This window comes from Lacerta agilis, chromosome 17 (assembly GCF_009819535.1).
Source record: "Lacerta agilis isolate rLacAgi1 chromosome 17, rLacAgi1.pri, whole genome shotgun sequence".
Lineage (NCBI taxonomy): Eukaryota > Metazoa > Chordata > Lepidosauria > Squamata > Lacertidae > Lacerta > Lacerta agilis.
The window spans coordinates 8,335,122-8,348,981 of record NC_046328.1 but is presented as its reverse complement, the minus strand read 5'-3'; the positions used below and the strand labels follow the sequence as shown (position 1 = coordinate 8,348,981).

Below are 13,860 nucleotides of genomic sequence, written 5' to 3'. Positions count from 1 at the left end.
AGAGGTGGTCCTTGAGGTATTGCAGTCCTGAGCTATTTAAGGCTTTATAGGTCAAAACCAGCACTTTGAGTTGGGCCCAGAAACTAATTGGTAGCCAGCGCAGCAGAGCCAGGATTAGAGTTATATGCTCAAACCGTCTTGCCCCAGTGAGCAAACTGGCCGCTGAATTCTGCACCACTTGAAGTTTCCAAAGCAATAATTTAGTGGCATTTAACCGATTTCTGTATTTTTAAACTGTACTTTTCTCTCCCTTTCTTTCCACTCTAAAAATTCACTAATTCCTTAGGGTTTCTGGTGTGGTTTTTCCATCGTGATAGCGATTTAAATTACACTAAGCCACCCTTGGGAACTGTATGACTGAAAAGCAGCTATATGAGTCCCTATCCTTTACAAAGCCAAAATGGCACCATCCATGGACAAGTGGGAGGCATCGACAGGGTCAGGGAACTCACGAGGTTTGCAGAAGTACCAAGAAATCTTTAGGAAGAATACCTTGAGGTGACAATCCCCTCCCCCTATAAGAGCCCAGTGAGGACTGAGCATGCTCAGTAGCCACAGAATGCTGACTGACCTGTGTGTGGTGGTAGGGAACCTAGAGATAAGGGGAATGCAATGGAGCACCGTGAACAGGAGCTTTCCACACCTCACCATTTTGTGCAGGCCCCGTCTGTTTTATCAGATTTACAGAGAAATGGGTGAGATAAGCTAAGATTAAAACAGTGGGGCTGAAAATTACTATATTAAATGACCAACCTTCATCATCTGTCAATGATGTGCTTGCCTTTCTTTTTCTTCCAGGTGTCCATGGCCCCTGAAAATACATATAAATGTTTCCAATAAATTTTAAAAACAGCAAGGGAACAACTGGCATACATGCCAAACACACAGTAAAATCTAGAGGAGACCTCTATCTAATACTTCCTATTTGAAACAAGGGTCCCTAAGTTTAAAGTCAAAATGCAATTACTTCTTCCTGCTAATTTCATCAAAGGGAAGACAAAAAGATTCCTACAACCCAGGCATATTTCCTGATATTTGTAAGATCCAAGCCCCATCCATAAAGTGGGCCAACTTTATGACATGATTGATAGCTGGAAAACTAAAAGAGCCATGGACAGAGCTCATGCTTCTTTGGGGTTACTACATTTCACTATTCCAAATCAAACTTGGTGAGGATCTTAACCAAGCTATTGAAACACATTGCTTCTATGGGTGAAGAGGACAGGGAAAAGATATATTTCTATATGGACCTCTCTCTATAAATCAGAGTTGGAAAACTGCTCACCTGCAGGCCTAATGAGGCCCACCAGGACTCCTACAAGGCTGTTTCACCTGCCGTACACTGACACTGTATATGATCAGATGCAGGGCAAGTAAAGGTAGCGTTTGGGTGAGGAAGTGTGTGCACAGGGCTTCCTCAGCACTGATAATCAGCTGATTGTCAGTGCTTGGGAAACAGTGTGCAAAAACTGTGTCACCTGGCATCCCACGGGATTTAGTTAGGGGAATCTATGATAACTTTGTTATTTGCAAAAGCCATTAACCTATAGATAATCTTACCAAGTCTGTTTCTTTGTCCATAAGAATATCTTCTAAATGTCTTGCATCTTTACCTGTAAAATTGTTAGTTGTTATGCCTCTTATAAATCACTAAACACTTCCTGCATTTATTAGCCTATATTTTATATTTCCTAGAAACAAGGGGGAAATAAATACATAAAATCAGAAAGGACCCAATGCTATGTACTCTTGCACAGTAAAGAAGATCAGGTGAGTATTCATGGAGAGAGCACAGAGCGGCACTGTGTTCAGGGTTTACTGTGAACCTTCCACAGTTCACAATGCAAATGCAAGAAATATTAAATATTAAAACAAATATAGAAGAATAAAAACTGTCTATAACTTGCAATGTAAGGGAAACACTTAGCATTGCCTGTCCTATAAAGTTTGTATTTTAAAATTTTTTAACCCTTTAATAAATGAAGATTACAGCAGCACTAGCAGGACCAGCATAGAGAGCAAGCAGATTAGGGTAGTTGTTTAGTTAAGGCGTCTCCAAATGCATTGCAGAATCATAGCTGTCAACCTTCCTTTTTCTTGCATTGGGTTGACCATTTGGGCAGCGCAGAGCCTGCGCACGCACAAGCCACCGCGTCTCTCCCTGGAGAGACGCGTGGCTCAGGCACACTGCAGCCACCACGGTGAATGCCGCCTGGCATTTTGTCACCCACCTCAGTGGTGACACCCGGGGCGAACCGCACCTACTGCACACTCCCTTTCTCCACCCATGTTCTTACCTCTCCTGGAATGTCGTCTCTTTAAATTTAATGCTTTTCTCCTTTTCTCTTGAAATTCAATCTGAAGCTTTATTTCCACAACCTAAAGGTGGGTATGAAATGTGACAGACAGAACAATCAACTGACATTGAAGATCTTAAAACTATCTTAGTGGAGATAAGGCAGTTGTATTCTACAATTCGGGGCATCCAATTTTTACTTGTACTCCTCTACCTACTGCAACCCTCCACACCAGCAATGGAGCAGCTGCCAGCAGTTCACTCTGCTCCTCCATTCAGGAGGCAGTGAAGAAAACAACAAAAGATGAAGAAGATTTAAGAGAGCCATGCACACGAAAGCTCATACCAAGAACAAACTTAGTTGGTCTCTAAGGTGCTACTGGAAGGAATTTTTATTTTATTTTTTATTTTATTTTTACTATGGCAGACCAACATGGCTACCTACCTGTAACTGCCTTACTACTAATCACTGGAAGCCACTCAAAGAGCCTTCAAATAGGAGGTTAATATGCTTTAAATGAAGTATTTGATATTTTAAATAAACAATAATTAAACATGACGTGCAACGCAACGTCTACTGCATGTCTACTCAGAAGTTAAGTTTCACTGGGTTCACAACAGGACTTATTTCCAGGCAAGGTTTTATTTTGAAGGATTGTGGCATAAGGCTTTAAAACCCAATGCCGTTTGACTGCTGAGTGACAGAGGAAAAGAAGGAAAGCACTACCTGCTCAATATTAGACCAGAAATACTCTATTTCTCTCGCAATCGTCGCAGCAATGCGCCTCAGCTTGTTCTGTTCTTCTTTCCTGGCCCTCTCTTCATTAAGCTTCTTTTCTTCATGGTATCGAGCCACGGTCCGGACCATCTAATAAAAATAAAATCACCGGACAATGAGAAAGGATTCTTCTATGCCAATACACTTTTGTTTTTTTTACAACTACTTGTATGGCCATTTTAGCATATCTAATTATCGAGTAGCCAGCTTCCAGGAACACTGGAAGGTTAGCCTATTTGTTCATCCATTTCACTACTGTCTGCTCCAGACTTTCCTAACCTGGTGCCCTCCAGATGTTGTTGAGCCACAGCTCCCATCACTCCTGACTATTAGCCACAGTGACTGGGACTGATGGGAGCTCAGAGTGCAACAACATCTGGAGAGCACCAAGGCTGCTTTTCTGTGGCTGGCAGTGGCTCTCCAGGGTCTCAAGCAAAAGGTTTTCACACCACCTGCTACCCAATATATTAAACTGGCAGTGTCAGGGACTGATCCTGGAAGCTTTCATGTACACTGGGGGTTGGTTATGGGCTCCACTTTTGTGGGACTGAAAAGCAAACTGTCAAAAGTGAAGCCAGAAACAGGACATTTCTGGAAAAGGAATTAGACTTTGTCAAACATAAGAGGATGTGGAAAAACCAAAACTAGGTTTTCACTGTTACTTCTGAAATTGTAACGGAAGCTCCCTAGCATGGAGGGTATCGAGACCTCCTTGTCACTTAAGCTTTCCCAGCATTAAGAGCTTACTGCAGGCTTTGCTCTTTGTTAACAAAGGTCATTTGAGGGCTTACACGCCATATTAAGAACAATCATATTAACCATTTGTTAGGGGAGACCAGGAATTTCAATATCACAACCAGGAGGGAAAACCTCCATTATACTCAACAAAATAAAAAATAGAAATAGAAAACCCTAAATCTGTGAGGCAACACAGCGGCCATGTCTACAGTCTGGAAAACCGTGCAGTCCCTCAGAACAGAACTTGGCTGTTCCTATTCTAGCTGCAGGTTGGATCCAATGCTGTCACTTGAGACTCAGGTGGCCTTGATAGTATAGAGTGCCTTCCAACAGCTTCAGCTGGTGGCCCAGCCACACCCCTACTGGGCAGAGATAGCCTAACTTCTGTTGTCTATGCTCTGGTAACCTCTAGGTTAGATTACTGCAATGTGTTATGCGTGTGGCTGCCTCTGAAGATGGTTTGGAAACAAGCTGGTGCAGATTTGTTGTTGTTATTTTTACTACTACTACTACTACTATTACTATTACTATTTTTCCTGATGGGACTCGAGGCAGCTTACAGATAAAAATAAGAACCTCTAAAAACATATTTAAAAAATAGTTAAAAAGCAATTAAATACTGACAAAATTAAAACTATATACATACTTTAAAAATCTATTAAAACCATGTAAATAATTACAAAAAGCAGCATGGCACCAGCCCATTCATTAAAAGCAGTCAGTTCCCTAAAGCCTGCTGAAACAAGAAAATCTCCACCTGCCAGCAGAAGAAAAAGTAAGGAGGGAGCCAGTCTAGCTTCTCTAGGGAGAAAGTTCCTAAGTCTGGAAACAGCCACCGAGAAGGCCAGAGGCCAGGTTGCTCACTGGCACAAGACAGTTTGAGCATATAACTTCAATCCTGACCTGACTGCACTGGCTGCCAATCAGTTTCCGGGCCTAATTCAAAGTGCTGGTTTTGACCTATAAAGCCTTAAAACGGATCGGGACTGCAATACCTCAAGGATCGCGTCTCCCGATATGAACCAACCCATATTCTGTGATCATCACCCAAGGTCCTTCTCCGTGTGCCCACTCCATGAGAGAACATGTGGTGGATCCCCATTTGTGGAATGCTTTTCCCAGGGAGGCTCGCCTGGTGGCTGCATTACATCTCCTTAGGCGCCAGGCAAAAATGTTCCTCTTCAACCAGGCCTTGGGTTGATTAAACCATCTACGGCCTTTTAAATGTGTCTGGGGGGTGTGTTGTTTTGGTTATAATGTTAAGTAGTTTGTGGTTTTGAGTTTTTATGTTGTAATGTGCCTGTGATCTTTAGATGAAGGGGGGTACATAAATTTAATTAACAGCAACATTTTGCCAATACAGTACAAATGAAACACAACAATACCTTCTTAGCGGTGGCCATCTTCCACCTCCTTTCTTGAGCAAAGTCTGTCGCCATCCACTGCATTTCTTCCAGGAGATAATCCCACTGAGATTTGGGTCGGGGAGCCTCTTGAAGTTTGGGCAGCCGTCTCAGAGACCACAAACCTTCCTTCCTCAGCTCTGCTATTCGTTGATGGACTTGGTTTTCCTTATTGAAGCAAGCAAGCAAGCAATAAAAATGGGTGTTGTTGGAAATAAATTGCGCTTCCAACAGGCCAAAGAAAACATCAACAGCAACAGGTGAAAAGGTAATTCAGCTACCTGAAAAATTGTCATGTAATGTATTTCAGGGGGTGGAGGGGTTACAGCTCACTGAATCCACACACATGCTGGTGTGGCTTAAGAAGAGGGCTGTGATTAAGGCACATAAAGAGTTAGGAAGCAAGAGAGAGGCTGCTCCCACCACATTCTGTTTCTCCACATGCAGCAGGCAAAAGTTCAGTATGCATACCGATATGGAACTCATTCTCCAAGAACAGATCATTATGTAGCCCAAATGGAACCAGCAACACACAGGTAGAAGGTATAATCAATATTTGCAGAAGTACCTCAATGTTTGCAAAAGTACCAAAAAAGTCAGGGAGAAAAACTGGAGAGACCCCCCAAAATAGCTCACTGCATTCTCAGTGGCCATGGAATTCTGACTTTTGAGGTGGGGGAATGGGACAGACTACCTTGAAAGAAAGTATGGCTGGCTACCTATAATCTTGAACAGAAGCACTCCACACTGCAACATATTGTTGCAGCTCCTATTGTTTTGTGCATTGATTTATTTCATAAAATTCACACACCTCTCGATTGCAAAAAAAAAAAAGTAAAGTGGTTTACAAAAGATTAAAATTACTTCAACTTTCTAAGCATCTGGAAAGGTCTGTCTAAACAGGAATGTTTTAAGCAGGTGCTGAAAAGAATACAGTCAGGGTCTTGATCTCAATAGGCAGGTTTGTGCCTATTTCTAGAGTTTCACAACCCTTTGCTGAAAATTTTATTTCACTGAACTGAAGCACAGAGAAGTAAAACTCACTGGGGTGTGTGATGTTGATAATAATAAAACACAAAGAGTAAAATAAAGAAAACCATCCAATTTTAACACGAAACTGAAGATTGCAACAGTCTAAAAGGGGGCAGTACTTAACACTAACAAGAATGGAAGTAAGTTGGATTAAAAGACCCACTTAAATAAAAAGGCACAATGGGCACCTGTCACGAATGACCTTTCTGTTTTGGATTGAACCAGACTTTCAGTAGGAAATGGGTTAAGTTATCCTTCCGCCCAGGAAAAGTAGGGAATATACCATACTGTTAAGCTTTATGATGCCTCTGTAGGCATACAGAGAACTGGTACACCTTGACCATGAAAATCTAGCTGACAAAGTATTAGTGAAACAGGGCCTTGTCCTGGAATTTATTTCAACTGGAATTTGTTTCAATACTATAATAATAAAACTGTTTAAAGACTTTAAAACTGATCTCCTGCCTGGCCAGAGTTATTGGATTCTTTATTTTTGACTTCTGGATATTACCAAGAGCTCCAATTTCTACAAACATCCCATCAGACTGGCATCTGTAGTTACTTATCAGTTTATCAGGATTGAGAATGGGTGCCCTGTGGTTAGCCGCTATCTGAAAGATCAGGAAACCTGTGGAAGGAGAGGCACCTAAAGTAATCTTTCCTGGACTATGTCTAACTGGTATGGTAAAAGAAACCGTTGCAACTGTCTGGAATCAAATCACGGCTAGAGGACAAACGCAAGTTCTGCTTTTGATCTGCAATCAGGGATGGTTGTTCTGAGAAACTCAACAATGCTAACAAAGGGTGCTCCTTGTTCATTACCGCTAATCGTAAGGCAGATGATACTGCAAATATTCTCATGTAGCAGCAAAAGAATCCAGCCATCACCTCAAAGCTTCTCTTTTTTAAAAATAATAATAATGAATAATCTGTGTGCATACTGGAAATTCTGGCATCGGATTGTGTGGTGGGTTTTCTTACCAGCTTAACTTGTTCCGCCAGCTTCTCTTGGGAGCTGTCCTGTGCTAGAACTGTTGTATTTTGAGCCGGACTCTGAATCTTTGGTGCTGCTGTCACAGCCAAGCCTGGGGGCTTGGAAGCAACAGGAGAAGTTGCTTTATTTGTCGCTGGCGAAGTTCGACTGGTTTGTGCCGGGTAAGTGGGCTGTGGTGCCATGCTGGAAACAGTTGCTGGTGGGTTGGACGAGGTAGGAGGAAGCACACTTGCTGGAAGACGCTGGGAATTTTGGACGGTGTCTGCCGAAGGTCGCGCTGGGGTTACTGCCTGTGAAAGGCACACATCCATGTTAAAAAGACAAAATGAAAGAGGTTCAGCAGTGAGACACTGCTGCCATTTGTATTACAGTATGATACAAAGACACACCGACCAAATATTGGCCTAATTATGCAAACCAGGCTGTTTCAAAGAAAATACCACTGTAGCCAGTTACAACAGCACATAGGAAACACCAGCTGTTTTAGCCTGTGAGGTGCCTGTTGCGATGCTTTTGTATTGCAAAGATGAGCACACAAGCAAGCACCATCCCAAGCTTGAAGAGCTACAGTTTACCTACAAGTAAAGGCCATGCCACCCAATGTCAGAAACTGAGGGTAGCCTTTGCATTCATTGTCCCCCAAAGCAGCACCCATCTCATCCTTTTTCCTTGTTCTATGGAAGTCAATGGAAGCCACTGAGAAGTGAGACATCCTTAATCTTGATTAGCCTCACTCTGGGTGCACAAATATACACATGTAAGTAACACTAATAATACTAATACTACTAATATGAATAATTTTATTATTTATACCCCGCCCATCTGCATAGCTGTCAACTTTTCCCTTTTTTAAGGGAAATTCCCTTATTCCGAATAGGATTCCTCGCAAGAAAAGGGAAAAGTTGACAGCTATGCATCTGGCTGGGTTTCCCCAGCCATCCTGGGCGGCTTCTGACAGAAGATAAAAGATAATAAAACGTCATATGTCAATTCACCTTAAAGATGTTTGTTCTCATGAATTTATTCATTTATAGCTTTTAAGGTGCAGCAAGCATTCCAAATGAAAACTCTCTGCCAATTCAGGGGTTCAGACTACATGGTTTGGATTCTAACACCTGCAACTGCACCATAAAACATGAAAAGCAGGGGAGTGTTGGGGAACAATGTCAGTTACATACACATACTCCAAGAAATCTCCTGGTTGTTAACTTTAGCTTTTACCTGGGGGGTGGGAAGCAAACCATAAGGAATGTTCAAATCTAGATCACCTATGAGCACCTAGATAGGCATTGGTTATGATGTGTAAGAACCATGTATGCAAGTCATACAGATGAAACTCAAAAAATTAGAATATCGTGGAAAAGTTCATTTATGTAAGCAACTGTTTTCATTAGCTACTGGAGTTTAATATATGAGATAGACTCATGACATGCAAAGCAAGATATGTCAAGCCTTTATTTGTTATAATTGTGATGATTATGGCATACAGCTGATGAAAACCCCCAAGTTGAGATTGTTAATTTGGGGTTCTCATCAGCTGTATGCCATAATCATCACAATTATAACAAATAAAGGCTTGACATATCTCGCTTTGCATGTCATGAGTCTATCTCATATACAGTGGTGCCCCGCTAGACGAATGCCTCGCTAGACGAAAAACTCGCTAGACGAAGGCATTCGTCTAGCGGAAGGCTGCCCCGGTAGACGAAAAAGTCTATGGGGCTGCCTCGCAAGACGAAAATTTTTCGTCTTTTTTTTTTCGTTTTGCGAAGCGCGGCTGTCATTGCCGCTCCGCAAGACGAAAAACCCGCTAGACGAAAATTTTCGCAGAACGAATTATTTTCGTCTAGCGGGGCACTACTGTATTAGTTTCACCTTTTAAGTTGAATTACTGAAAGAAATGAACCTTTCCACGATATTCTAATTTTTCTAGTTTCACCTGTATACTGTATCAGATATGAATGCCTATGCATTTTAGCTGGTTCTCTCCTGATGTGAGCAGTGACTGGGAAATGATCAGCTGCCCATCTTGCATATATTTTTAAGAAGGCAAGCAGCTGACATCACACATGTGTGCATTTCCACATGTGTACACCCTGTGCATTTTGTATCCAGGTATCACACTTGAATAGAAAATAATTCAGTTAGTGGTACCCCTGTGTTAAAGCCTGTTTGCATGACCGCTTACCCTCCATAAAAAGGATCAAGCTGGTCAGCTGCAAAACACACATGCGACTGGCCAGTTATATAATTCTAGATGGGACCTGCCAGCCCCTTACTTTTCCATGCAATCATTCAACTTATATCCAGCCCTTCCTCCCTAAGGGGGTTCAGGGCTGCAAAAAATAAAATGATAACACGTTTGAAACAATTTAAAGCTGTAAAAAATATCTAAAAATAACACAATAAAACACCTGATTTTTTAAAAAAATCATGTGTCTAACAGGCCTACTGAAGGAGAATTAGATAGATAGATAGATAGATAGATAGATAGATAATTTATTACGGTCTGAGACCAGCTTATAAAAAACACTTGGGGGTACAATCCCGGCAGGAAAACAAACATTTAAAACATTGTACAACAGTAAAATTAAAATTTATAAATGCGTTAATTGTGTAGACACAAAAATTTTAAGATAAGCTGCCGTAGAGAAATGACCCAGAATTGCCCATGGGACCAAGTTTGGGGATTTTCTTAACGAACTAGTTTGAATTGGGGGGGGGGGTGGTCTGCACCTACACACAGCTTCTATACACAGAATCTGGCGACCATCCATGTCGTCTTCTGAAAGACATTTTTTTCTTCAACAGGCGAGTCCAAAGGAGAACAGTGATGGTGCCTGCCTGATATCAATAGGCAGGGAGTTGCAAAGTACAGGTGCTACCACACCAAAGGAATTACGTCTTACAAATGCAGAATGGACACAGTGTGCTGCCTGCAGAAGTGCAGGCTGAAGTTCCTGAGATTGCACAGATAGATAGATAAATAAATTAACATTTGGGATAGACTTTTCACCAAGGCTACATTTTCACATGCTCCTGCCCAAATACCTGTTGCTGTGATGGAGCTTGTGCTTGGGATACCTGGGCTGTTATCTGTCCTTGTACAAGTGCCGCTGACTGAACCTGCTGCTGAAGTGGCACTTGAACTTGGCCATGCGTCACCGCAGCGGCAACGGATACGCTTTGCGGCTGGGCCTTCACGTGAATCTGGGGTTGCGCCAAAGAGTCTGTGATCGGCGGCTGTGGCGGCTGCGTAAGCTGCAGGGCCGCTGGGAGAGGTGGGAGGGGGACATTGCTTGACTGCAGCCTCCCAGGCAGCTGAGGCGGAGGAGTGTGGAGACTTGCCGCATTCTGCACAGGAGGCCCTTTGGAGGGGTCATACTGTTGCTGGTTCTGCTTCTGCCCTGTGAGCTGTACTGCTTGAGGGGTGGGAGGCATTCCACCTGCAAGCAAGAAGAAAAATGGGAAGAGCTTGAATTACAAAAGCCAAGGCTTTGGGACTCATAGGACACCAGAGGGCAGAGCATGTCAAGGAGATAAAAATGAGGTTTCCGCAACTGGAGGGACCGCTTCTGCGCATGCGACAAAAATTCAGAAATATACTTCCTGGTTTGCCACTTACGTATCCTGAAGTTTACGTAAGCGGAGGGATATGTAAGTGGAGGTACGACTGTACTTACTTTGACACACTACAGCATCACTTAAAATAAGATTAGCATTGGCGAACCGCAGTAAGAAATTTGGTCAATGTCAATCTACCATGCACAAAAACTTATGGTTTTTTTTCCAATAATGAGTCACATACACACAACACAACACGAACAACCTTATTAAATGATCACCTACATGTCCTATGGTCTTAAAATGTTGTTGACATGGTAATTGTAAGCAAAACAAAAAACAAAAACACGCACAAATGCAAGAACTAAAATGAAAAACGTCTACAAGAGAACCACCCTTCTTGCAAACTGGAAAACTCACAAGTGAATGATTCTGTATCAACTCGCGTGGCCATTTTCCAGGCCCACATGCACTACTGGAGCCCACCACTCAGCTCCTTCGAAGGGAACGAGGCATTTCACACCAAATATTAATTTACAAGGGGAAAGCATAGGGCAGAACCAGAGATCTCAGAAGGACTGTGTTTTGTGAGGTTTCTGCTTCTGGTGCCAACGCCCCCCCTTGCTAAATTAATCTGCAGTTGGCATGTGGCAACACAGTACCTTGTGCTGTTGGCATGAGTTGTTGAAGAGGGACTCCTGAAGTCACACCTGGATGCTGAAAAACCATCCCATGACGGCCCACTTCAATTCGGGGTCTCTTAGACGAATCTGGTGATATTCAAATTCCATTTACGGCAGGGTATAGTGGAAGGGGTTCAGGTTACAGTGTTTTAAAAAGATGCCCCGTGAGTTTTAAGTTCGGCTTTCTGTTTATCTACAACTCTACTGTGGAAAAGTACAGCATCACGGCAGTAAGTTGCCTCAAATGCACACCATGCCCACGTGAAATCCAACTTACTGGCTGTGGGAGGAGCACATGGCACAAGCCAAAACTCCCATCGCAATGAACAGGCCACATGGTCACAATGAAGCACGCTTTTTAAAAAGTAAGCACTAGACTTAAGATGGTCCTGGTGTTAATAGCCGAAAGGGATGATCAAAGTTCCACTGAAAGGAACCATACCTGCTGATGTCAGCGCCTGTTGTCTCTTAAAAGCTTCAATTTCTATGGTATTCACAGTTCCTGTTACTGGAGTCCCTGCATGCGCCTGCTATTATAAAACAAAAACAGAGCAGTCAGAATTCAATTAAATCCTCAACTTCTTTGACAGAACCTTATATGCACGAACCCTTCTTTAAATAAGAAAAATGGTGCATGAGAAAATCTAGGGGAAAATCTGTCCAAGAGTTGCTGGCCATTTTTTAAAACATGTCTATAATGAAGGAATGTAAAGCAACTCCAATATACTTACCTCTTAGCTTTCAGTGATTGTTATTAAAGATGATTTTGAATCCATTTTACAAAGAATATTTATTTTTTATGACACAGTTAATGCTACAGAAAGGGAAATCTATGCAGGTTTCTCCCTCTTTCCTAGCAAAGCAAAGTTAAGGTAAAAGGTTCATCCGCCACAGCTGAAACCCTTCATTTGCTTGATCCTGGAATGAAATCATAACCTTCTTTTGCTTCACGCAAAGAGACACCAAGAATGTGGTGATTTCAATACTACAACCAATCACACCAAGATTCTTTGCCCTTCCCGCCACCCTCAGCTCGCAGGGACCATCCAATTTCCCCAAACCAGTAGATGCCAATGTATGCAAAAACAACAATGTTAGGAAAGACCAATCCTCAAGATACTGGAGGCACAAATCTGAAAACAAAGTGGGTACCAGCAAAAGTGATTCATTAATCCAATCACCATACAATGGCAAATAGTCCATCATTATTATAGGCCTGTTGAGTGGAGGGAGGGCTTGTAGTTCCCACTGGCAGGAGATGAAGCCTCCCCCACTGGTTCCCCCCAACCTGGTGCCCTTCAGATGTTTCAGACTACAACTCCCATCACCCCTGAACATGCCTATGTTGGCTGGTGCTGATGGGAGTTGTAGTACAAAACGCTTGGAGGGCAGCAGGTTGGGCAGGTATCTGCTCATGTAGTCAGTGTCTCTAGTTCTCTGGAACTGCATAGCCACTACTGTCTTGATGGGAGCAAACAGGTCATTAGACTGCTGTCGTCAGAGAGCTATTCTAAATTCCAATGGAAGTGTCAATATAGTGTAAAATGTTTAATGGAAAGAACCCAACTAACATTGCAACACTACACATGCCTACTCAGAGGTAAGTCCCATTGAATTCAAGGGGCTTACTCACAAATAAAGGGATGTGGGACTGTAGCCTCATTCCCAGGTAATAGTGTCTAAGATTTGATCTAACATTGCTACAAATTGTGTATGTATTACCATTAGCACCAGTACATACCGGTAAGCACATTTATTTGGAAGCAAGTCCTACTTTGAATTCTCCTTTGAATGTGTGTGTTGGCATGAAATTTAGCTTTACAGAAATTTAGATTTACAGATTTAGATATACTTGTAGACATTAGGTTTCTGTTTCGTTTTGTTTACAGGAGGTAACACCTGGTGCACATATGATATATCAGGCAAGGATGCAAATAAAACCTCACCCTGTGTAAAGAATTGATGCTTGCCATAAAGATATGGTTTAGAACAAAATAATAAAAGAAATTGTAATACCAAATAAAGTGTTCCTCTCTCGAAACAATGTGGAACACAAAACAAGTTCTTAATATTTGAATATATGCAATTAAAATATCATTAAAATGATGTCCCATAAACACACTAATTGTAGTTGACATTTTCTGTTCACAAACTTTTGAACTGCCTTTCTGCCTAGGAGGCACCCTAGTCTGTCATAATGGCTTGCTTAAGGGGGGGGGCAACACCACTTTGTCTTCATTAGAATGAGCTGGCCAAAGCCTCAAACTTATGTCCTCCCCATTTCTCTGCCTGAAACCCAGGAGAGATGCTGCCCAGCAGTGTAAACAATACTGAGCTAGATGGACCAGTGACATGACAGTATAAAGCAGCTT

At 42.2% G+C, this 13,860-nt stretch overlaps 1 protein-coding gene across 1 annotated transcript in view; it reads right to left on the bottom strand.

The window, feature by feature from the left end:
• Window positions 1–13,860, bottom strand: part of EP400 (E1A binding protein p400) — a 79,388-nt gene that overhangs the window by 55,562 nt on the left and 9,966 nt on the right. The window contains 9 exon segments of the mRNA XM_033136096.1: window positions 754–811; window positions 1,561–1,613; window positions 2,298–2,379; window positions 3,024–3,164; window positions 5,198–5,383; window positions 7,229–7,531; window positions 10,293–10,687; window positions 11,468–11,575; window positions 11,931–12,018. Of these exon segments, the coding sequence (XP_032991987.1) occupies window positions 754–811; window positions 1,561–1,613; window positions 2,298–2,379; window positions 3,024–3,164; window positions 5,198–5,383; window positions 7,229–7,531; window positions 10,293–10,687; window positions 11,468–11,575; window positions 11,931–12,018 (1,414 nt within the window).